Genomic DNA, 26,071 nt, shown 5'->3' with positions numbered 1-26,071 from the left:
ACATAAATTTCACATGAAATTCACATGAAAAATTTCACGCGAGATTCACCTCAATCGAGCTTATACATGAAACTCACGTGAAAATTTTCATGTGAATTTCACGTGAATTGAGATTCACATGAATCTGATGTGAAATTTTTCACATGAATTTCACGTGAAATTTACAACAAATTTTTTTAATATTTTTCATGATTTTGATTAAATTAAAAAATTTAGATGTTATTTGAAATACTCTATTTTAAAAATTCATGTGAATTTCACATGAAAAAATATACGTGATTTTCATGTGAAATTCACATGAATTTCACATGAGATTCACATGAGTTTCACGTATTAGCTCGTTTGAGGTGAAATTCATGTGAATTTCACGTGAGATTCACATGAATTAAATTTCACGTGAAATTGTTGTGAGTGAAATTTGCCTGTGTAACAGGTAAAATGAAGGGGCTGTCTCAAAATTGAAAATCATTCATGAAGAAGTTTTATGTTTTCACGTCCGATTTATCGTTTTACCTTATTTTGTCAAAAGAACATATTTCAAACAAATATGAATTATATATCTCTCTATTGTATAAAATTCTTCTTACATTTATACGACATTTTTCTTTTGATTTTATCAAACAATCAAGTAATGAATTAACATGTACTTCAATCAATTCACTTCGTAATTTACCTTTTTTTCTTCTTCTTACATTTGATGATTATGGGAGTATTTAGATAACCAAGTAAGTCAACGCCGATTGCTCTACATGTTAATAGCAAATAATTGGTTTGTGTAATGCTATTTATGAAATTACGGAAGGAATATTTTAACAGGACTGCCGTCGGTCCGATAGAGTTTGTGTTTATCAACCGACATTCGCGTCACTTGTTGTACATATATTAACATTAAGGGACCGCTTAAAGCTTATTTGTTTAAAGGTCAAAAGAAAAGACCACATCGATAATTTAGTTTACCATGTTTTCACGCTTGAAGATACCATGTAAAAACTGAGATAACAGCCCCCTTTGTTCTGCGCCACATGCTCATTTTTATAATTTATGTCTCTTCAGGGGTGCGTATGGTATATCTCATTAGAGCTTGTTATCATACGGTGTCCTTTTGGACAGTGTCGATACTGATCAACCGGTAAAGGTTACCCGTGGCTCAAAATACAACACAATTTCCCCTTTGTCGTAGATTACTTTTCTGTTCCTGACAAAGTACCTTCGACTGTCTTTCAAGAAGCGAGAACTGCTTACCCTTCTCGTCTTCAGGACATAGTTTTGGTTTTCTACCGTTTTCTGTTTTTCCATGCATGCAAAATGGTTTTTAAATTTCATCTCTGACTATACATAGGGTAGGTTTTAGATCTACATGGTCTATGCGCCTTAAACAATTCTTGAACACGTTGGTCATTGCAATTGGTAAGCTTTTGTCACCAGATAACTTTTAGTTTACAATTTCATATTTTGACGGTATGCTTTGATTTGATATTTATTTCTTTTTTGGATTGAAAATGGTAAATTTGTTTCCTTTTGTTGAGGTTTTAACCAAAATGCAGACTTTGCGGTATTTATGAATGGTTGGTTTATATGATGCATTGTGTGTTTTTGTAAGACAAAAGTAAAAAACCCAAACATTGTTAAACCATGTATCCTCCTATATATTCAACAGATATAAAACATTGATTAATCAAACATCAGTTACAAAAAACTGGGCTTTTTTCAATAAGTAGTTAATTTTCAACTTGACGTCTGAAAGAAATGAAATATGATATAGTTCCTTTTCTTCTTAGTCAGTTGACACATAAGTTTAATTTTGGTAAACATTATTTAATACTCAAAAGCGATTACGGAACACAACAATTGCTTTTATACAAGTGAGTGTTGGTGGATAGTAGTGACATTGCCAATCAAAATAATTATATGCGATCATTACTATTTTTAAATTTTATTTTTGAGATGAACCCTCACATCTCAGCTGTCGTAGTTGTTCTCAAATGTAGGTTAGACAATTGTTGAAAAAGTTTAGTAAGGACAAAGTGGTTGCCTTATCTTCGAAGAGGTTACATCGTTATTTTGATTTCATGTTGATTCTTCATAAAAGTTTGGGACGAAATATCAATATTGAAAAAAATTTAAACAGCCAAATGTTCAAAATTGTATAAGATGTGTTGTTGCAAAGAAACAAAAGTCCTTATACTTATACCAACAACTATTATCTGGTTATATCTAAAGTATTGTCCACATTCACAAGTAATAACGTCAAATGGGCGATCTTGGGTATTCTGTAATCATTAACCAACATTAGATCAAATAACTCTTATGCTTAACTAAATATATTCATCAAACCCTACACCCAAACAAAGTCGCATTACTGTTGCAGTCGGCGAATTACACACCAGGATTATTTTATTTCACATGTAGATGTATATGATTAGTTTACATGACATGAAATGAAAAATATTATAACCAAATTTGAATGTCGTGGTAGGTGTGTTTGACCACAATTCAAGGCTTAGTCGATCTTTAATATTATTTTGATCTCAAAACGTCTGTGGTAACTTAAGCTTGTTTTAACGTTCAAGTATAAAATATAATTGTATAAAACTATATCTGATTTCCCTCTATTATTCTTATTTCAATCTTTCAAAAATTCTTATTAAAAGCTTTATACTTCTTTTTGTAATTTATCAAACGGTATATCTGTTTCAAACGCGACTGAATAAAAAAATGAGAATAATGACAAGTATCCAAATGTCATGTCATTTTGAATTATTTTCACGTTCAATGTCGTGGTTTTTAAAGATATGAATGATATCCAAAAGATATAGCGAGCAATTAACATTTGTGAAGCACTTTAATATTGAAAGAGAAACATTATTGTCAACAAACGGAAAGATCTATGGAAATACTCTACAGGTGTTTTGCACTGCTGTGGCAAAAGAGCTAAAACTGTTTTATATTGATAGTAAACTTTTTTTCAACTTTATTATTCTATTGATTGAAATCAGCGAAACAACATAAATGAGTCTTCGCAAAAACTGAAAATCTAGAAATACGTTACAAAAATGTACTTCACATTGCTTGTTTATTATGTTTGTCGTATACAAATGGTGATTCAGTTCCTTACAAATAACTAAAACACCTGTCACTCATTAAATACCGTTAGTTGCAATTGACATGTTTCACTTCGTTCAACCCTGATACAAATGATTCCAGACGATGAGGCGATCAAATCGAACACACAGTGTTCAACTAAATTCAGACAGAGGATAATTTACGTCACTGATAAGTCTTTTGTAGACGAAACGCGCGTCTGGCGTATATATTACATTTAGTCCTGGTATCTATGATGAGTTTATTTACAACCACTGGGTCGATGCCACTACTGCTGGTGGAGATTTATTTTCCCGAGGGTATCACAAGCCCAGTAGTCAGAACTTTTTGTGCTGACATGAATTATCATTGATATTGTTATATTTATATTACTGTTTACAAAATTTAGATTTTCTTGACATAATAAGGCTTTTCTACCTCAGGCATAGATTACCTTAACTGTATTTGGCAACACTTTTAGGAATTTAGGATCTGAATGCTCTTCAACTTAGTACTTTATTTGGCCTTTTTTTTTTTTTTTAACTTTTTTGGATTCGAGCGTCACTGATGAGTCTTTTGTAGACGAAACGCGCGTCTGGCGTATATACAAAATTTAGTCCTGGTATCTATGATGGGTTTATTTACACTTTCAAGGACAGACCAATATTTTTTTCTTCTTTGCAGTAAAAGTCATTAATAACTTAATACTTCATATTTTCAAAGTCAAATATTAATAACGCACGATCTTGCCACTGATAAAAGTATGCTTACCTTTTTAGATAATTATAAATTATTATGTTTTTTTTTAAAACATACACTTTTGTGTAAAAAATATCATCGTTTAAACATAACAAATTAATAATGGTTTAAAGTTTATGTGTTTTTCAAATAATTTATAATGGTGAGAACAGATTGTATTAAAAAAAGTGTTGTGTATTTTGGTATCAATAAATAAAGGCAACAGTAGTATACCGCTGTTCGAAATTCATAAATCGATTTAGAAAAAAAACAAATTTGGGATACAAACTAAAACTGATATAACAAAACATGTTAAAATATAAAAACGGAGATGTGGTATGATTGCCAATGAGACAACTGTCCACAAGAAACCAAAATGACACATACATTAACAACTATAGGTCACCGTACGGCCTTCAACAATGAGCAAAGCCCATACCGCATAGTCAGATATAAAAGGCCCGATAAGACAATGTAAAACAATTCAAACGAGAAAACTAACGGCCTTATTTATATAAAAAAAATGAACGAAAAACAAATATGTAACACATAAACAAACGACAACCACTGAATTGCTGGCTCCTGACATGGGACAGGCAAATACATAAATAATGTGGCGGGGTTAAACATGTTAGCGGGATCCCAACCCTCCCCCTAACCTGGGACAGTGGTATAACAGTTCAACATAAGAACGAGCTATAAAAATCCGTTGAAAAAGGCTTGCGTTTACTTTTCTACATTGGTTAGAGGTATAGGGGGAGGGTTGAGATCTCACAAACATGTTTAACCCCGCCGCATTTTTGCGTCTGTCCCAAGTCAGGAGCCTCTGGCCTTTGTTAGTCTTTTATTTTAATTTTAGTTTCTTGTGTACAATTTGGAAATTAATATGGCGTTCATTATCACTGGACTAGTATATATTTGTTTAGGGGCCAGCTGAAGGATGCCTCCGGGTGCGGGAATTTCTCGCTACATTGAAGACCTGTTGGTGACCCTCTGCTGTTGTTTTTTATTTTGTCGGGTTGTTGTCTCTTTGACACATTCATAATTTCCATTCTCAATTTTATTAACTCATCAGATGGAAAACCATTTTAACTATTTTGATCTGAGCGTCACTGATAAATCTTATGTAGACGAAACGTGCGTCTGGCGTACAATGTATTAGATTATAATCCTGGTACCTTTTATAACTATTTACACTGCTGGTGGACGTTTCGTCCCCGAGGGTATCACCAGCCCAGTAGTCAGCACTTCGGTGTTGACATGAAAATCAATTATATGGTCATTTGTATAAATTTCCTGTTACAAAGCGTTTAAATTTTTCGAAAAACTGAGGATTTTCTTATCCCAGGAATAGATAACCTTGGCCGTATTTTGCACAATTTTTTTTTTTAGAGTTTTGGGTACTCAATGTTCTTCAACTTTGTACTTGCTTGGCGTTATAACTATTTTGATCTGAGTTTCACTGATGAGTCTTATACCGGCGTCACACATTAGCGTATAGCTCCGACGTACGCTGGGCGTGGTATATAAATCTTGTACGCTGCCAATATGCTAGTAATTTTGGATGCATTCAACTTGTCAATCATATCTGTATCATGTGCACGACGAGCTTTAGGAAGGATGTATTTGAAGTACGAGAAGCGTACCTAAGCGTTTATCGGGTGTTCAAGTAACGTATGTTGGCGTTTGTCTAACGTAGATGGAATGCACGTTACGAAGGAAAAAAAATGTCTCTTGGACGTATTTGAGACGCGTCCCGGTCGTATCTGGGACAAAAATCCGTGCTTTCGGCGTGTCTAGGACGTTTAATTATGGGGTGTTTGTTACAAACATACCCTCGTATGTTTAAGTTAATGTCGAATGGTCTTGAAGCGTAAAAATTACTTGAAGTTATAGCGTTCACCAAGCGTGTATCCTTGTATTTCGACGTACTTCAAACTAATGCAACGCGCGTTTAACGATTTCTTAGCGTTCCTCTGGCAACTAAAGTATACGGATTTGTCAATTTTCACTGTGTGACGCCGGCATTATGTAGACGAAACGCGCGTCTGGCGTTTTTTTAAAAATAATAATACTGGTAGTTTTTATAACTATTAACTACCATTAGCCAACATATAATTTCCATTGTAAAGTGGAAGTACACATCGAGGTGTTGTTGTGTACATGGAAGAAGTTTCACTATTTTAAAGTGTAAATTGGTTAGAAAATACAATCGCTCGACAAATTTCAGATATGATACAGATAGGCGCGTACGACTACCTACTAGAATTTGATAGCATTTTTATAGTTACCGTACGCCATTCAGCAATGAGAAAATTTCATACTGAAAGAGACGAAGAAACAAGAACTTATTTATAAATTAGGAGGCCTTATTTGTTCCAAAACAAGAAATGAATTATAGGCTCATGACTTAAATCATCTTTTGATTTCTTTTGTCTTTGATCCCATTTCTTAAAAAAAAAAACGTTAATCGACTGTTTCTTCATTTTTTTATAAGTTGGAATTGATAAGCCCGAGTTATCTATTACTTAAGGTTAAAGTGTGTGTCTTTAATCTGGCGAATTAAGAAAATCAACATAACCAACGACAACAACTGTAATATGTGTAAGCATTTAAAAACATAAAACAGTTTGACTTTCGAAATATCTACAATTCTTAGAATTGCCAGCACGAATTGTCAGCACGATATGTGTAAATATAAAAAGAAGATGTGGTATGATTGCCAATGAAAAATTCTCCACCAGAAACCAAATGACACAGAAATTTACAATTGTAATTCACCGTACGATCTTCAACAATGAGCAAAACCCATACCGCATTGTCAGCTATAAAAGGCCCCGAAATGAAAATGTAAAACAATTCGAACAAGAAAACAAACGGCCTAATTTATGTACAAAAAATTAACGAAAAACAAATTTGTAACACATAAACCAACGACAACCACTGAATAACAGGCTCCATAAAATGTTTTAAACTGGAAGTTAACAGTTTCACTGGGGTAAAGCTGATGACCGTAACTGCATTCACGGTCATCCCAAGATGTCGGATGAAAAATTAGGTCAGTTTCTGTATTGTCTGTTAAAGTGTTTCTATATCATTTTCTTTACAAATCATACATTGAAACGATGTAAATTTATAAAAGAATCACTCGGAAATCACTAATTACTTCCGAGAAATGTGCATGAAACGGGAAATTCGATTTAAAAAAATCGTTCAGATGACCGTAAATCATAATCAAAATATTTTCAAGATGACCGTAACATAAAACAAGGATGACCGTGATTGGTAAAAAGATGACCGTAACTTGTAAAGGATGACTGTAATTTATATAGGACGACCGTACCTTAATTTTATAGGATGACCATCAATTCTAAGAAATATCCGTATTGTATTCAAAGCTTTGTGTTGAGTTTGTCGATATCAATAGGGAATCGGTTAGCGGATATAAATATGTTTCATAAATTTTTTTTTAAACTATAATATAATTGGCCGTATTTTGGATTTATGACAATGAAAGTAAATTGCATATTTCTCGTAAATAATGAAATATTTATTGATAACGACGTTAAAATTTTAACACAAATTGACAGCGATACGACGAAAATTTGAAGAAACATGAATGTGTCCCTTGTACACGGATGCCTCATCTACACTATCATTTTCTCTGTTTATTGGACTGTGAAAATGGGATAAAACTGTAATTTGGCATTAGAATTAAAAAGATCATACCATAGGGAAAATGTGTACTAAGTTTCAATTTTATTTAACTTGAAGCTGGACAAACGGACAAACAGACAGACGAACAGACGAACGTACGCACAAACCAGAAAAACATAATGCCAATAAACGGAGCATTAAACACATTAATAATACATACGAATATTTGGTAATCGAGTCTGTGTATGGTTCCAGAGGTCAGATTAAAATCTTAATTTGTCTTGATATATGCAGGCGGAAACACTTTTGAAATAGAACAAAAGAACCAAAGCTTTGGATTCTCAATGCTCTTTAACTTTTTACTTGTTCGGCTTTATAAATATTTTGACATGAGCGTCACTGATGAGTCTTATGTAGACGAAACGCGCGTCTGGCGTACTAAATTATAAACCTGGTACCTTTGATAACTTTTATCGAGAAAGCGATAAATGTTTACTGTAATGTTTGATATAGTAACAAAATTTTAAAAAGTTAATAGAAACAAATAAAACGACAATTTTCTACTCAATTACGAAGTGTTTTACTTTAAAAACACCATTTGCATAAGTTTTCAATGTATCTATTACATAATAATGCAAAACAATAAGATATCTAGTCGACGACATGGGTATAAGTTGGATGTAGAAAATGCATAATCTCCGATTTTTTTTTTACCACGGACGGAGAACATATCAATCTTTTAGTTCAGAAATATTCGTGTCTGCCCTTCCATTATGTGAATCAAGAAAAAATTCCCCAAAATAGGTAACGATTGTATCGAAAAGAGAAAATCGAGTGCACCTTTTTATGTTAGGGCATGTTTGGGGTGTATATTTTGTCTTTAAAACGTACAAAGCAAGAGTATTTGATATAGCATCTGGCTTCAGATTCTATCATTTTTATATATCAAAGCTACAGGTTGACTTTATAACGTAAAAAAATGACAGTACGAAAAGATGAAATATATGGGTCAAGTGAAATACCTATCTAATGAATCACAAAAACAGAGTAGATGTGTTCGAATTGCTATTTTTTTCTAAAAGTACTTGACGACAGTCTTTTAATTTGGATGATGAAAATGGATATCTTCGAAAAAATATGATTTTCTTGTGTGTGATAACTAGGGTTTATAATCTTCAACCACTGAAAATGTTTAGTCTGCCCTTCCACGAAATATTTAATTAGATTTTTTTTAAATGCTTAAGAATTTTCGAAAATTCCACCTGACATCCAAACAGACAATATTTTTAAAGTTTAATCAATGCAGACAAGATCATTAACTGATGCTCATTAGCTAGTAGATACATTTGTCTTTTAAAATATAACTGACATATAACGATCGATTGTAATGGTGCTATGTGGATAAATTTATCAGTTTTCAAGAGCAAAATTGGCAGAGAGACATCCCTACAGTGGCTTCCATTTCTACGATTGTGAGCATGAACTGGCGTAATAGGGAGATAATTTTGAAGAAGTAGAATCCTGACTATATGAATAACATTTCTGTATATATACAAATAACCAACAACGTTCCCCCTTGTGATACGCTTTTCGTACAAGACTATTTTAAGGATCTACTTTGCTGGAGCTCACCTTCACTAGTTTAGTCGTATGATATTTTCAAAATATTTCTGTTATTTTATTTGCACGACAAAATGGATGACGATATTATATCAATTGATGTACATGCATTGGCATTTTTAAAAATGTGTATTTATTTTATATGTCATAAAAAAGGAATCCCAGAAATAAAAAAAATCTTTTGTCGAGCAGTTGCATGGAGGCTGTGCACTGCACTTTTTCATTATACTTGTAAAGTGTCATTTTATCGCGCTTTTGTAGCATGTTTTCCCTATCTGTTCATTTGCATGTCTTTTTGCAAATTCATTTAAAAAAAATTAAACCCTCTACTGTAAAAAAGATACATTTAATCTTTGCATTTGAAGCACGTCTTATTTTCTTCTACCTATAGGATAATACTCTCATATTAATATGTTTATACCAACACGATTAATCATTTGATACAAAAAGGTAGTTATATAAACACGGATATTTCTTAAAATTGAGGGTCATCCTCTAAAAGTTACGGTCATCATTTACAAATTACGTTCATCTTAAAAGCAATTACGGTCACCCTTGTTATGAATCGCTGATTCTGTTACGGTCATCTCGATTTTGATTTACGGTCATCTGAGCGATTTTTTCAAATCGAATTTCCCGTTTCATGCACATTTCTCGGAAGTAATTAGTGATTTCCGAGTGATTCTTTTATAAATTCACATCGTTTCAACGTATGATTTGTAAAGAAAATGATATAGAAACACTTTAGCAGACAATACAGAAACTGACCTAATTTTTCATCCGACATCTTGGGATGACCGTGAATGCAGTTACGGTCATCAGCTTTACCCCAGTGAGTTTTAAACATGTTTTAAGTCTTTTAACTGTATGCAAAAGGACATACGCTACGGTGAACTTAGACCGACAGTTAGAAGACCCACAGTTGAGAAAGTAAAAGATAGTGCAGTCTTATTGGCTGTAATATATGATCATTTGTATTCTGAGTTTCAGTGAACATTTGAAGACACGTGAAAGTTGAACATAAAATTATTTATTAGTGCTTAAATAATTGCCAACTTCAAGTTAATTGTCAAAACTGCTTATAAAACGTTGACAAATCTTGTTTTGCAGTTAGCAGTTTTACCAAACGTTTATTTAAAATCGAAAACTTGCTACAACTTTGTGATTGATTAGAACTCCCAAGTTCGTGTTCATATTGATATATACTTATATAAGTATTGTTATATACTTATATAAGTGCTAGAGAGGCATACACATTTATTATAATACAAAATGCTGTCATAATGTTTGCCTCAAACTCGTCAACAATCCGGTTCATTTGTATCCGGATTATACTTGATGTGTTTGGTTTGGGTTTTACCGTATTTGAAATGTCGTTTCATAGTTTACTGTAAAACAAGTATTTTTTGGGGCGATCGACTAATTTTTGTGATTTTTGCGAGAATAAAAACCGCGAATACAAGTCGTTGCGAATTTAAAATACTTGGAAATTTCCTTATAGAACTACATCTAAAATATGAGAATGGCGAACTTTACTCGCCACGAAAATATGTGGTTTTACTTTTATTGATTGAATTTAAAAGTTGTCATTTTGTTTCAACGTTTCTATAAAAAAATAACATTTATCAACAGGAAACATGTATACTTCTCATTGCAAGACTTCCTGGGAAGCCACTGTTGAAATTGGTAGAAACAGAGAAAGTTATCTGTACGGCAATATAACATCAACTAATCAGGCTAAACAGATAAGGAAGCGGTATGATGTTATTGATTGGAAAGAAATGAAGTGGTTAGGTGCAGCCCGTCAATTCTTTCTGACAGTGGATAGGGGTAACTTTAAAATAACAGAATTTGCAATTTTCATTTGCCTATTAGTTTAAAATTACTATTTCTAACAAAAGAATTCACTGCTATACATGGGAAAAATACGATGATTTCATTAATGTCCAGTTATCGCCGAATTGTTCATGATTAATTTTCAGCATGCGCTATATATATCATGAGTAATCAATGTATTCCGAATTTAGTATTAATCAAAAGTATGATTTCTTTTTTTCTCATAACAAACTTCACGTTTTTTCTGAGAGTCACCGAGTGTAAAATATAAATAAGAAACGGTCAAAATGTCATTCGAAGTTTTAAATTCCAATTCTGTTGAATTTTTTCTTTCTTTTACCCCCTTTTAAATGAATTGCAACAAAGTTCATTGTGTTTTGTTCAGTCCTTTGAATATCATAGTTTCATTAATCCTATCACTCGTTTTAAAAAGGCCTGAATGGTACATTTTTATACAATCATGTTGTGTCGAAACATTGTTTTCTGTTACTTCTTGTAATGATGACGATGTTTTATTTATCCGTACACAATTAACAAATAAATTAATATCTCATTATTCATATCTGCTTATTTTTATATAGGCCAAGACGTTAATCCAAGTGAGATTGTGCAATGCAATCTCTGTAGTAAAGATTCTACATGTGATTATACTATTGGATGTGATGATCGGAAAAGTATTGCGTTTGCCGTTTGCAAGGAAAATAAGGATAATTTTCAGGTGATTAAGAAGCTGTTTAAATATTTAACCATTTCTTTAAACTCTATGTATACAATTAAAAGAGGGACGAAAGATACCAAAGGGACAGTCAAACTCATAAATCTATAACAAACTGACAACACCATGGCAAAAAATGAAACAGACAAACAAACAACAGCACACACGACACAACATAGAAAACTAAAGAATAAACAACACGAACCCCACCAAAAAACTAGGGGTGATCTCAGGTGCTCCGGAAGGGTGAGCAGATCCTGCTCCACATGCGGCACCCGTCATTTTGCTTATGTGATAACAAATCCGGTAAATAGTCTAATTCGGTAGGTCACATTCAGGAAAGGGAAGGGGATTGTTGTTACGACGTAAGGAACATATCCGATATCATTTGTGATACGGTTATTCCATAACGGTCAACCAACTCGTGATGGCGTCCGTAAAATTTACGAAGGGATGATTTCAACTTCACCATTTGGAACTCTTGGTTTAATAGCTTCCTTGTGAGCAGCAACCCTCTATCAAGAAAATCATGATAGGAAATGCAAGCACGGGAATATCGTATCAATTGGGAGATATATACCCCGTATGCAGGTGCTGCTGGAATTTGAATTGCGTACTTTTAAAAAGAAATCATATCAGGTGAATTTTAGCGAAAATGAGTTCCTGGGGTAATTAATATTGATGTTGTAAAAATGTGTATATTTATATATTATATTACTATTTAGATTACTTTGAAATATTGATTCCAAACGACGTTAAGCTAAATAGTATGTACTAGTCCAACACTGAAACGCCTAAAATGAAATCAATCAAACGTTTAAATCGGCTGCATTTGTATGAACCTCTACTAAGTCATTAGCCTTTATAGTGGTTTCTCGTTTCATGTTATCCAAAGATTAGACCATTGGTTTTCCTGTTTGAATTTTTTTCTCACTTGTAGCTTTAGGGTCCTGTAAAGCTTGCTGTATGGTGTGAGACAAGGCTCCATGTTGAAAACCGTACTTTGACCTTTAAGTAAGCACTTTTTACACATTGTGACCTTGATGGACAGGTGTCTCATTGGTACTGTTATCACATTCTCTTTTTTATATAACGCGAACATTTTCACTTTATCATGCATTGAGGGAATGTAACTTCTCATGAAATACAACAATACTCATTTATAGACAGATTTTCTGTCGACAAAATTTGAAAGATTACGCTATTGCAACATATAATGTTTTTTTCAGGATTAACTTTAATTTAAATGTGTACATGCATTTTTTTATTTTAGGTAAAAGAGAACTCGCTATCGACATATCAAACATCAAACAGTTTTTACCAAACCACAAAACTGTATACTCCAGCTTCAATTTCCATAGAAAAACCTAATTCTACAAAGAAAATGACTACCCGTGAGGTTCACAACAAGACTATGTCTAGAAAACAAATACATCAAACACAACCTAAAGGTATGATATGAACAACTTCTATGACTTTAATATGTTAAATTAGATTCAACACATATATAGACCCTTATAGGAAAACTACCATCAAATTCAAACTTATTTGAAACATTTAATTTTCTTTTCAGAAATTTTGAATATAATAAAGTAATTAATTTTTGCAAATAATTTTTTATTTTAATGTGTTACTGCAACACAGGTAACTATCAGAGAAGTAATTTATACAGATATTGTTTTAATTTCAGTTTTACCTTTCTATTTGACGAACGTGATGTACAAGTTAACAACGCGTCGGTACTAAAATGAAAATACTGATCTTGTTTGAATCCTAGTTAAAGTTAAAACAAATTGGAAAATTTAAATATAGTCAGATATGCATCTATCCTTCCAATTGATATTTTATCGTGTGTTTTTCTATGATGTGATGTTATTCTATTGTTTCAGAAAAAGGGAGGTTTGGTACCATTAAAACGTTAAATCCCGCTGCAAATGTTTGCACCGGTCCTAAGTCAAGAATCTGATGTACAGTAGTTGTCGTTTGTTTATGTAATTTATAAGTGTTTCTCGTTTCTCGTTTTTTATATAGATTAGACCGTTTGTTTTCCCGTTTGAATGATTTTACACTAGTGATTTTGGGGCCCTTTATAGCTTGTTGTTCGGGTGAGCCAAGGCTCCGTGTTGAAGGCCGTGCATTAACCTATAATGGTATACTTTTATAAATTGTTATTTGGATGGAGAGTGTCTCATTGGTACTCACACCACATCTTCCTATATCTATCTTTAGCATGCAAAGATCTAAGTAATTGTCCAGATTCGACTATGCTTTTCGTCCTGTTTGTGTTATTGACATTGAAAGTTTTATTTAAACATATTTTGACTCGAGCATCATCTAAAGTATGTATAAGTTATTGGAATGCCTAATTTATGTATTAATTAATTATAAAACGCTGTTCAGATTGCGGACGTTTCGACCATCCGACCTGTTTTAATGAAATACTGTGACATAACAAAATCTTGACGTAAAATTGCTTTATTTAATAAAATGATATGAAATGCTCAATATTTCGAAGAATATTATTAATATTTGAGCGCATAAGCTTGCTGGACCTACGAAAACAACTAAAACGTATTACTATGTTATTTTGATATCTGATAAATGCACATTCAACTTTTTTCATACAAGCGACATTTGACTTCTACTCGGCGATAAGACATTCTGGTACCATGCCACGTAAGAGCAATGTAAAAAAGCAAATTCAAGCTTTCAATCGATACCAATTTTGTGGTAAATTAATCGCTTTCTATTATCTTTACACGACAAATTAAATTAACAGGAAAAAATTAACTTTCCCCTCAAAATACACTAATAAATATGCTTGGTTTTACTTATTGTAATGGCTCAGTACCAAGGTGTCCTACCACATAAAATGTAAATGTCGATAATATAATCCGAAGTCAAAAGTCGGTAATAGTCTGTTGGTAGTTAAAAGAAAACGCTAAAAAGGGGATATTTTTGATCCTCAATCCTCTTCAACTTCGTACTTAATTTGGCCTTTTTAACATTATTTAATTCGAGCGTCACTGATGAGTCTTTTGTAGACAAAACGCGTGCCTGGCGTAAATGTATAAATTCAATCCTGGTATCTATGATGAGTTTATTTGAATTTTTAAATACAAAACTAAGTTTTCTGTCACATTTTATTGTACTTCTACTTGACTTAAATTGACTTAGCTAAATTTACGAAACTTTTGAACAGTAGGGACTGCAGTTAGCGTGATTGACACGTTGATTTACAAAGAGCTAATTGTTGTTGCGAGCTGATATGGGCACTGATTTTATAATTATGTGCCGATTTGTGAAGATCGTGCTGAAGTTAGTAGGCATTATGTTGATCGTTATACTGAAGTGCTTTGTTATTGCTTGTGTAAGTTTTATGACATATGGGTAAAAAAAATCAAAAGAGGAAAAGGCTGGAGTACACGTATATCTGGTTTAACCTCAAAACATATTTTACCTCTCAAAGACAGGTTATCGGTACCATATGTTGTTCGATCTTGTTTGTCATTTTCCCCGGAGGATTTGAATGTTGGCTTTAAATTTGTTTTGTAATACTTTGTATTATTATTGAGGATTTCTGATATCCCTCATGTTTTACTTAACATGAAAGTTTATAAACGTTTTTTTGTTTGAAATGGTATAATTGTAACAAATGAAAGGTTTTAATTAACTAATTGAAAATCTTCAAATGATATTTCAGGAAGTGCAATTGACAATGCATTACTCTTAGAAGTTATTCTCCCTTCTCTCTTCGAATGTGCAATTATTATAATTGTGTTAACAGTCTGGTGTGTCAGGTAATTTGATTATATTGTATACTTTAGACAAATAAACAACAATAAATCTTTGAAAACAGATATTTTAATATTTATTTCTGTTCTAAACATATTTTGATGACGACTTAACTGAAGTACAACTTAAAATACACAATACAAATAACAACAAATTAATCTATAGCTACAAGGTAAACTGTACATTAAAAAAACCCGATTCAAAACATTATAGAGGTGCTATTTTTTTAACCTCACAGTTACATAGTCTGAAGTTTAACGTATATGAAAGGAATTGTTTACTTATTTTATCTTTGTTTCGTTTATATAAGATTTTTATTGATAAAACATCGCTTATAATGGTTCTTTTTTTGTAGTAGAAGAAAAAAGGAAAACAAAGAGACTGGAAGCAGTGTTAAGGATTCATCACCATGTTCTAGTAGTCATTTGTAAACATGTGACGATATACCACATATTTCCATATACTCAAAGTAAAGGAATAATTTCTCCGATGTATAATCTCATGTAGCAGTCTTCAAATGCGACAAAATAGATCCGATTTAAGTTAATATTTAGTATCTTAAGTATAATTTGACAACACTGGTAACATTCAATGTGAAGTTATTAAGTAACGTCGAAGCATCATGTTGATACAGAATAAACTACTGGAGTATTTTGCATAATAGTATGATGAATACATACACATATATCACCTCGTACAATAACTGAACAATTTTAGTGTAAATTTTTATTAGAAATCTGAATTAGCTTTTAAGGTGGTACCCAACACCTTGACTAAAATTAATTTGGATCATTTAATTTTCTTCAAATTTGGACAAAATATTTACTTTAAAAAAATAAAAAAAAATAAAAACACTTGAACCAATCACTTTCTTGGGAAAAATTGGTTGGATATATAGCAGTTTGACATACACTGATTTCGATCATTGAGAAGCTTAATATTTCCTTAACAATACATCATTAACAAAACATTTAGCTGATTTCACAGAGTTATCTCCCTGTAGTGTTAGGTAAATGTACCAACTTAATATTTTTCAAAGTGTGTGTACGTAGATTGCTATTAAAGCGAAGTACATAATTATAATGATGCATCGTCAAACATTGTCTCCACGGATTTAAATGTTCAAAATATAAAATTTCATATTATATACTCTACAATATGTTCATATTGTCAAACCCACTATTCCGCCCTTTTTTCTTCGACTATGACAGTACCGACTAGACGTATAACCGAGTTTGTACTAGAATGAACAAGATAACGGTAACACATGTTACCCAGGGTCTGGTTACCATCTCATGGCACCTGGGACCACCCACTATTTTACGTGGGGTAATAGTTACTTGTGTTAGTATGTCTTTTGATTGAGTTAAGCCATTTCAATAGATATTTTATGTGTGTCTGTCTATGTTTTAATGTTACACTATTGTTTGAGGTAAGGGTCAACGGATGGTACATATTTAAACGTTTAAACCCGTGGTATTTGTTTGCACCTAATGTAGGACTCTGATGTTCAGTAGTTGTCGTTTGTTGATGTATTTCATACTACATGTAGTAAGTGATTTTTTATTTTTCGCTTTTTATAGTGATCAGACTGTTGGTTTTCCCGTTTGAATGGTGTTACACTAGTCATGTTTGTGGCCCTTTATATGTTGCTGTTGTGAGCTAAGGCTCTATGTTGAAGACCGTACATTGACCTATAAGGGTTAACTTTTACAAATTGTGACTTGGAAGGAGAGTCTCATTGGCACTGATATCACATCTTCTGACATCTATAGTGGTGTTTATTCTTTATTCTATAGGTTGTGTTTTGTGTTCTGGTGTTAATTTTTGGTCGGTTTTTCGTTTTTTGCAACTATGGTTTACATGTTTTAATTTTGTTATCGACTTATATGTTTGAATATCCTTTGGTATATTTGCCTCTGTTTTAAGTGGGATTTTTCTTTTTATCAAGTGCAAACATTCTGTGCGTCAAAAAATGAAAGCAAACTTATAAATCTGATCATCTTGAAAGTTATGACAACAGTTTTGTCAAAATATGTCTCTTTTAAATAATTTAGATTGTAATGAAAATATAATGCATTTTAAAATAAGATCACACACTGTTGAACCTTCATTTCTATAAATAAAACCTTGGCAATGTTAAGTTGTGTATGGCAAATAAAGAGAACAGACGAAGATTTAGAGTGTACTTCATTGAGAAAAACAAAAAGGCCGAAAACAGGTTCAAAGGTTTGCAATCAACATTATATATAACATTTTATAATGACTGAATATTTTTTACCAACAATTATAGAAATATACGAAAAGCTTTCAATGTATTAATTTTAGTTGCAGTATAAAAACAATATTAGGTCAATGTCAGAAAATATTTTTTTTGTATGACGCTGAGAAACTGGGGAAGGGCGAGGTTTTACCGAGCCCTTCCCCAGTTTTGCGCCGAGTATAAAAAAGTATAAATTTTTTATGACATTGACCTAATATTGTTTTTATACTACAACTTAAACTAATACATTGATAGCTTTTTAAATCGTAACACAAATGTCAAACTTATTTTCATTCCTGAATGGACCCCTAATTGTGGAGAAAGTGTTCCATGATGAAATTGACATTATACAAAATATAGCTATGTAACTATATTGAGGAAATGAACACAGCTAGTTGCAGTATACATCATAGTACGCTGTAGTTGAAGTATCGTTCATGACAATATTTAAGAACCATTAATATAGATTATATTCAACCTTATCATCAAGAAACAAATAAACTCGTCATAGATGCCAGGATTATAATTTTATAGTACGTCAGACGCGCGTTTCGTCTACAAAAGACTCATCAGAGACGCTCGAATAAAAAAATGTTTAAAAAGCCAAATAAAGTACGAAGTTGAAGAGCATTAAGGACAAATTATATAAAAGATAATCAAGATACATCTTTTTATCAAAATGTCTCTTGCTGATATCAATACTTTATAGAAGTCTCAACAGTACAGAATAACGTCAACATAATTTATTTTCAATGTAAAGTTGAAGTTTAATCATTTCCCCTCTTTGTATTCATTCCAACGATTACAGTCATTTTGATACTGAAAACTGTTGTGTACATTGTTTGGCGTAGAATAAATTTACTTGAAGAGTTCTATGAAGTTTTTATTCTTTATTCATCTGCAAAGGCATTTGCTGTAATACAAAAATAAAGGCAACAATGGTATATAGCTGTTCGAAATTCATAAATCAATTAAGAAAAAACAAACAAATCCGGGTTACAAACTAAAACTGAGGGAAACGCATCAATCATAAGAGGGGATCTACGACACAACAAAAACACAACATTAAAATGTAACACATACAGAAACGAACTATAATATAACAATGGCCATTTCCCTAACTTGGTACAGGATATTTTAAGAAAAAATGGTGGGTTGAACCTGGTTTTGTGGCATCCCAAACCTCCCGCTTTTATGGCAATGTAAAATATAACAATAAAATGACAACATTACTTGATAGGACTACAATACAAATAAATGAGAGAACATATAGGACAGAGAAACGCACTAATAGTAGCTAACAAAAGGTATTAGGTTTACTAAAAGTTAATACGCTAGACGTGCGTTTCGTCCACACAAGACTAGCCAGTGACGCTCAGATGAAAAAAGTTCGAAAGCCAAAACGAGTACAAAGTTGAAGAGCACTGAAGACCAAAAGTTCCAAAAAGTTGTGACCTTTTCTGCCTGGGATAAGAACATCCTTATTATTGAGAATAATTCATACCTTTGCCGACAGTAACATTTATAAAATTAGTATATAATATGATAAAACCGAAGTGGTGACTAACTACTGAATAAAAACGGTTACATTTCATACAACAACTTAAACCAGCACATACAAATACACAGCCGAGTAAGTTTAAGCAATCAACGCACTTGTTGACGTCACATAGAATTCAAGATTAGATTTGTAAGACTGATCAAACATTTATTCATAGCAATGAAAATTAAAATACTCATTAATATCAAATTGTGGTAGTAATTAGATAATTAATTACATAATCTAGCTATGTCGGTATTTCTTTTGAATCAAACTGTACACAAAAAATTTAGTATAAGTTTCGTTGATCCAAACTAAGTTTTTTTGTGTACTAGACTTAACAAAAGACCGTTCTACGACATATACAGGTTTTTCTTATACAAATTATGACCTGAATGGAGATTTGTCTCATTGACACTAGTACTCATACCACATCTTTTTGAATCCAAAAACTTGGAACAAAGGTAAAATAATTTATTCTGATATGCTTGATATTTGTATTAGTTGTTAATGGCTTTGAACAAGCTGTCAGTAAACTGCGAGTACTCACAGATATGTACCTATTGTCTTTTTATTGTTGAGATGTACAAGTACCCGGCCACGTCCTCATGTATCATTGTCCATCTGATGAGTTAAGACTTTTTCAAATGTTTTATATAGTTCGTTCTTAAGTTGTACTGTTTTAACACTGTCCCTGCTTAGGGGAGAGTTCGGATCCCACTAGCATGTTTAACCCCGACACATTCTGTATGTATGTGCCTGTCCCAAGTCAGGAGCCTGTAATTCAGTGGTTGTCGTTTGTTAATGTGTAACATATTTGTTTTTCGTTCGTTTATTGAACGTACATAAGGCCGTTAGTTTTCTCGTTTGAATTGTTTTACATTGTCATTTCGGGGCCTTTTATAGCTGACTATGCAGGGATGGGCTTTGTTCATTTTTGAAGACCATACAGTGACCTATAACTGTTAATTTCTGTGTCATTTTAGTCTTCTGTGGAGAGTTGTTTCATTGACAATCATAAGACATCTTTCTTGTTTTTTTTTATATTAGATACAATTTTCTATTAGAACACTGCAACCATATCGGTTTTACTTTTTTACAAACAACCTTATAGTAATATATCAGTCAAATGCTTCTTGCACTACACAAAAATTCGGACACAAATAGTTATTGGAACATATTGTATAGTTATGTACAAAAGACTCATGAATTTGTAAATGTGAGACTTTTGTAAAAAAAATTCTATCGGCTTAATTTATATAAAAATAAACTATAAATTACCTTGGCAGACAGCAGCAAACGACATCGGAAAAATCGTTATAAAAGAGAAGCGAAAGAACCAGAGGGACAGTCATACTCATATATCGAAAAAAAAAACTGACAACAGCATGGCTAAAAATGGAAAAGACAACAGACAAATAATAGTACAAAAAACTAAACATAGAAAACTAAAGACTAAGCAACACGAACATCAACATGAAGCATCCGTCGTGTTGCTTATGTTATCACAAACCCGGTAAATAGTATAATTCGGTAGGTCACTTTCGTGGTGAAAGGGAAGTGAATTGTTGTTACGACACAAGGAACATATCAAATATCATCTGTAAAACCGTTGTTCCAACGGTCAACAAACTCGTGATGGCGTCCGTAAAATTTACGAAGGGATGATTTCAACTTCAACATTTGGAACACTTTTTTTAATATTTCTTGTGAGTGTCAATAGTTGATCGTCTTATACTGATTCAATATATATTATTATTGTTTATTACTTAAGATAAAGACGTCAAAGACAGTGTCGGTATTTATATCACAATTGCAAATGTTTTTGCTTTGCGGATTTGTAGATATTTTAAAATATGGTCCTGAGGAAGGTGAATATACAAAATTGACAACCTTTAAATTTTGTTTTCTCTGAGGGCGAAGAAATTATTCTTGGATTGACCTTTTTTATATTCCCCGCTAAAAGAGTCACAATTGTTTATTTCAGCGAACAAACGGTATTTGCACTTGATGAATATCTGTTTCAGTGTTATTACACATTGTGTTTTATTTGACACACTACTAGTTAAAGGGAGACTTTTTTGAAAGTAGTATTTATTTAACTAGCTATTATTCAAAATTAATCAAATTCAAACAAACTGCCCAAGACGAAAGCAACTATAATAATGTTTCACTATTTCCATGCCATGAATGCTTCATTGTATTAGGTGTCATGGGTGTAAATGGTACGTTATCTAGTTGTTTGACCCCATTATCAATGAAGTTATTTGTCGACAGTTTGCACAAGTTTGACATACCGACAGGTTATTCGTAATAGCTATCCCATTCGGACTTGGTGTGGCAGATCACCCTGTGGCCTCCGGCCATCGGGGTGATCTGACACTGACACACCAAGTCCGAATGGGATTACTATTTTACATCCAAGCTGTTTTATATTAGACGAAAAAACATTTACAATTCATAGAATCTAGTTTAGAACACAACACAACCATTATAACATACTTTATATATTACTATATAATATATACCCTTTATGACCCCCGAACACGATGTGTATTTATGAAACCATGTCAACTCGCCCAACTGGCTAATCGGCCCACACTTAAACGCCACTTTCTAAAATAATCGCTCCACTTTTGTTTATCAACTCGCCCCTCTTATAAAAAGGGTATAGAATACCATTGAACAATCAGTCTTACGACTCGCCTTAATTATGGAAAGTGTTAAAATTCCAATTATGAAAATATCTTGCTTCCTTTAAATATATTCAATTACATGAGAGTTGGTACCCAGTCGTCCTCGTGTAGGGGTATGTGTCGTGGGTTGATATGCTAAAGCTCCCAGCATAGACAATGGATTTTTTCTACCTAAATTTTGAAAGTGTGTATATTTTGAATTACTAATTTTAATTTTTATTGTAAATAAGCCATTCCCGTTAAAATGTTACAAAACAAAGGAAAGCATGCAAAACAGAGAAACTCAAACTGGGGTGATCTGGTACGGCTCAGATCACCCCTGGTAGAACAAAGGAGTTGGTATGTAATTCATGATCTGCAAGAACATGAATTTAGACGCTGACAGAAGTTGTTTCTAATGTTCGAACGGTGGCAATGGTTTCATATATCTTCATCAAGTTAGCTTCAATTTGTTACTGTGATAGGGTAATTTCAACAATATCTTCAGTACATGTATTTATAACAGATATGCATAGCGCACGACTTATTTCTTTTAGTAATGACCTTTCCTGTATAATTGTATTTGAAGTTTCTGATCTGTGTCATGACACCCTTATAATGTCACGATCAGAAAATTAGTTCACATCTTGGACAGTATTAAAAAAGAAGATGTGGTATGATTGGCCTGTTGACTTTATGGAGTGATTTGTAAATTCACGAGATAGACCAGCTTGTTTAAAGATAACTTTCATTAAACTTGCACATACTTTTGCATCGAGCACCTATTAGAATTGATTAATTGTCTAAATGGGCGTCTGGTGCAGAAAAACTAGTACCGTTGATGAAAGTACTACTACTGGGTCGATGCTTCTGCTGGTTTACTAATAGTCCTCGAGGGTATCACTACCTCAATAGCCAGCACTAGTACTGCGGTACTGGTATGAAAATCAAATTTGCTATAACAAAGTGTTTGAAATTATTTCAAATTGAGGAATGTATCTCCCTCGTGCAAATCTCGAATTTCTTTGCCCGACTTTTGCTATATTTTTGTCCTTTTCTTTTGAGACGCTCCACATCTGTTAAAAAAAGTTTAGTATTACAAAAATTTGGGCCTCAAGCATCACTGAAGAGACATTGGTTGTCGAGATACGCATCATCTGGTCATCAATTTGATTCATATACCAAAATAAAAAATATTCAGGATCAATTGAAAAGGTTTAAGGATAAATAACGCAGTGGTTGAAAATCAGAGAAACAGTTAAACTGAACTTTAGCTAATTACATAACATGAATCTTACAATTAACGAAAATTCAGTATCACTTCGGAAATAACAAATATAAACACATGACCAGAAGGTGAAATTGAAATTAGTGGACATCTAATATTGAACATGTTTAATAATTTGTATTGTTTCCTATCATTATTAAAACAACACTAAGCCGTATGCTCATATTAGTTTAAAAATAACACCACAATTTCCTGGGAAAGGATTGAAGAAAAATTTTCGAATTGCAAAGGGTATTTTGGTTACGAATCCATTTCCGACAGCAAATTGCAGTCCGACTATGACATTTTAATTCAATTTAGCGTATGTATGCTTTTGAACTATTCATCTTTGTTTATTGTGATAATGGCGAGGGTTAATTAAAAAAATAACATCAATATTTTACCAATTCTTGTATTCTAAAAAACATACAAATTAAAGGAATTAAAATCTTAATCTTAATACAAACGATAATTTTTCTAAAAGATAAGAAAGCGGTACAGTACAAATTTAAAGTTGGTGGATTTCCATGTTGTTTTTGTTTAAAAATCGTTTCACTCTGAATAAATTACAATCAGAAATTTCTCCCCTTATCTTTCTTGTACTTTGGAGTTGTTTCAAATAGACTTTGTCAATGGTTTTACCTACACCCTTGTTCTTAAGCAGTTTCAGTTAATATTGATTATGTTTATTCATCCGATATCATTGAAACAAAAGTATTTTTTAACTGCTCCAGATGCACATTCGACTATTGTTGTTCCTCCAGTGACGCCTGCGGTCCTGACATTTTCAAACATCAAGCATAATACAAACAATACGGAGCTGATAGAACCAAAAAGTTTTTCAAATATAGCCAAATCTAAGCAAGGAATCACAGATTTTTAAGATGTAAATTAATTTCTCATTTGAAAAATTTGTAAGCTATCAATTACTTGCAGCTCCTACTTAGACTTTGTAAAACGTCATCCGTGTCTGAGTAGAAAGTTGATGAACCAGGGGTATGTCAAAGAACGTCTCGTCCTTTTTCTAAAAAAGTTCATCGGAAGGTACCAAGACCTTGTTAATAAATATTCCGTATCAACTTCACAATTCAAATAATACACGATGGTCTTGATGTATAGATTCTGCGTACTGATGTTGTTTATCATCTTAACAACGTGTTTTATAGTTCTTTCATTTGTCTTTGTTCCAGTATTAATATTACTTTTACTGTTACAAAATGTAATGGTTTTATGTGATATTCGGTTGACGTGGCTCGGTACTTATACATCTCGTCAATGTGTTTGTATCGTCTTTCATTTTTTGGTGGTGTGTTTTGTATTTGCGACTTTTTGTATTTTTTTGGTTCTTATAACGTGACTGTATTTTAAAAGATCCCGTCAGTATAATATTGTTATATTATGAATGACAATATACGTCGAACCACAAACGTCAAAATCATTCAATCGCGTAATGGAATTAACTATTTGTGGATTCTTATAAACTCTACATATAACTTTTGGGCTAGTTTAAATCTCGGTCTATTTCTGAAATTTATTCTTACATAATTTTTTAACCCTGCATGCTAACATTGCCTAGGTAAATTTTAAAATTGTTGGTATGCACATTGAACGACAAATCTATGTGACGTATAAAATTTTCTGACGTCAGACATACAAATCAATGAATGTGTTTGTAGATAGATGTTTTCGTGTTCTGTTAAATTGTTCCTTTTAAAATTGTTATACGATGATGACTGATGTACCCATATTCTGACTATTTTATTTATTGTTAACGCATCAATGTAAATATAACGGAAATTGATGAGACCGTCATCAATGAGGGGGTTAGCGTTATAAAACCAGGTTTAATCCACCATTTTCTACATTTGAAAATGCCTGTACCAAGTCGGGAATATGACAGCTCTTGTTAATTCGTTTTTGATGCGTTTTGTTATTTGATTTTGCCATGAGATTATTGACTTTCCGAATTGATTTTTCTGTAACTTCAGTATTTTTGTGATTTTACTTTTTACTAGAGTATGGGTGAATATTTTTTGTAAATGTACCCTTTTTTGTGCATAATTTTATTTGTATCACGTAAATAGCACTAAATAGTTAAAACATGTGAACCGCAATAAAATGTTAAAACGATTTCGTTTATCGATTAATCGGTTTTAAAATGTAACGAATTCAATATGTTTTAAATAAAGATAAAATGCAACATGTATAAAATTAACGAAGTATTAATAATATTATTCTGTATCTGATCCATATTTTCCAAAATGACTTTAATTAATTGTTGTGAAATGAAAGCAATATCACAAAAATGGTTGGTCAAGGAACAAGAAATATATAGTTTAATATAAAACAACATCCCTTACCGATTCTATTACATCTAAAAAAAAATTAAAGATACAGGAAAATAGTGCCAATCAAATAATTATGTGTCATTCAATTGTAGAGGTCCAGGTACCGAATTTTGGAAGCTTATCAACAACAAAAAACGTCTGTGAAACAATAAATAATAAAAGTATATATATATGTTTTTATAAATAATAAGATATTCAAGAGCATAAGATAATTTGAAGCTAAAATAATGCAGTGATTTAAAAACCTGATGAAAATAAAAACTGAACTTTTATGTAACACCAATCTTAACATTAACATAAATTTAGTATCACTACGGAAACAACAATTATTAACAAATGACCAGAAGGTGAAAACGAAGTCTGTTAATTTCCAATATTGAACATGTTTAATACTTTGTATTGTTTCCTATCATTATTTAAACAACACTAAGCTGTATGCTCATACTAGTTATTAATTATACAATAATACCACAGTTTATTAGTATATGATTCAACAATTTATTTTTCGATTGGACAGAATTCTTGTTTCAAAGGGT

At 32.3% G+C, this 26,071-nt stretch overlaps 1 protein-coding gene across 1 annotated transcript in view; it reads left to right on the top strand.

Annotated features, from left to right (window-relative positions):
* The window catches only part of LOC139486924 (uncharacterized), a 30,292-nt gene extending 12,568 nt beyond the window's left edge, over positions 1–17,724 (top strand). The window contains exons 5-9 of the mRNA XM_071271971.1: positions 10,729–10,926; positions 11,514–11,650; positions 12,921–13,098; positions 15,351–15,447; positions 15,798–17,724. Coding sequence (XP_071128072.1) covers positions 10,729–10,926; positions 11,514–11,650; positions 12,921–13,098; positions 15,351–15,447; positions 15,798–15,873 — 686 coding nt within the window. The 3' untranslated portion in view covers positions 15,874–17,724. The remainder of the gene's footprint in view (positions 1–10,728; positions 10,927–11,513; positions 11,651–12,920; positions 13,099–15,350; positions 15,448–15,797) is intronic.
* Positions 17,725–26,071: the final 8,347 nt, after the last annotated feature.

Source organism: Mytilus edulis, chromosome 8, assembly GCF_963676685.1.
Source record: "Mytilus edulis chromosome 8, xbMytEdul2.2, whole genome shotgun sequence".
In the NCBI taxonomy this organism is placed as follows: Eukaryota; Metazoa; Mollusca; class Bivalvia; order Mytilida; family Mytilidae; genus Mytilus; species Mytilus edulis.
This window is presented reverse-complemented; position numbering and strand designations above follow the sequence as displayed.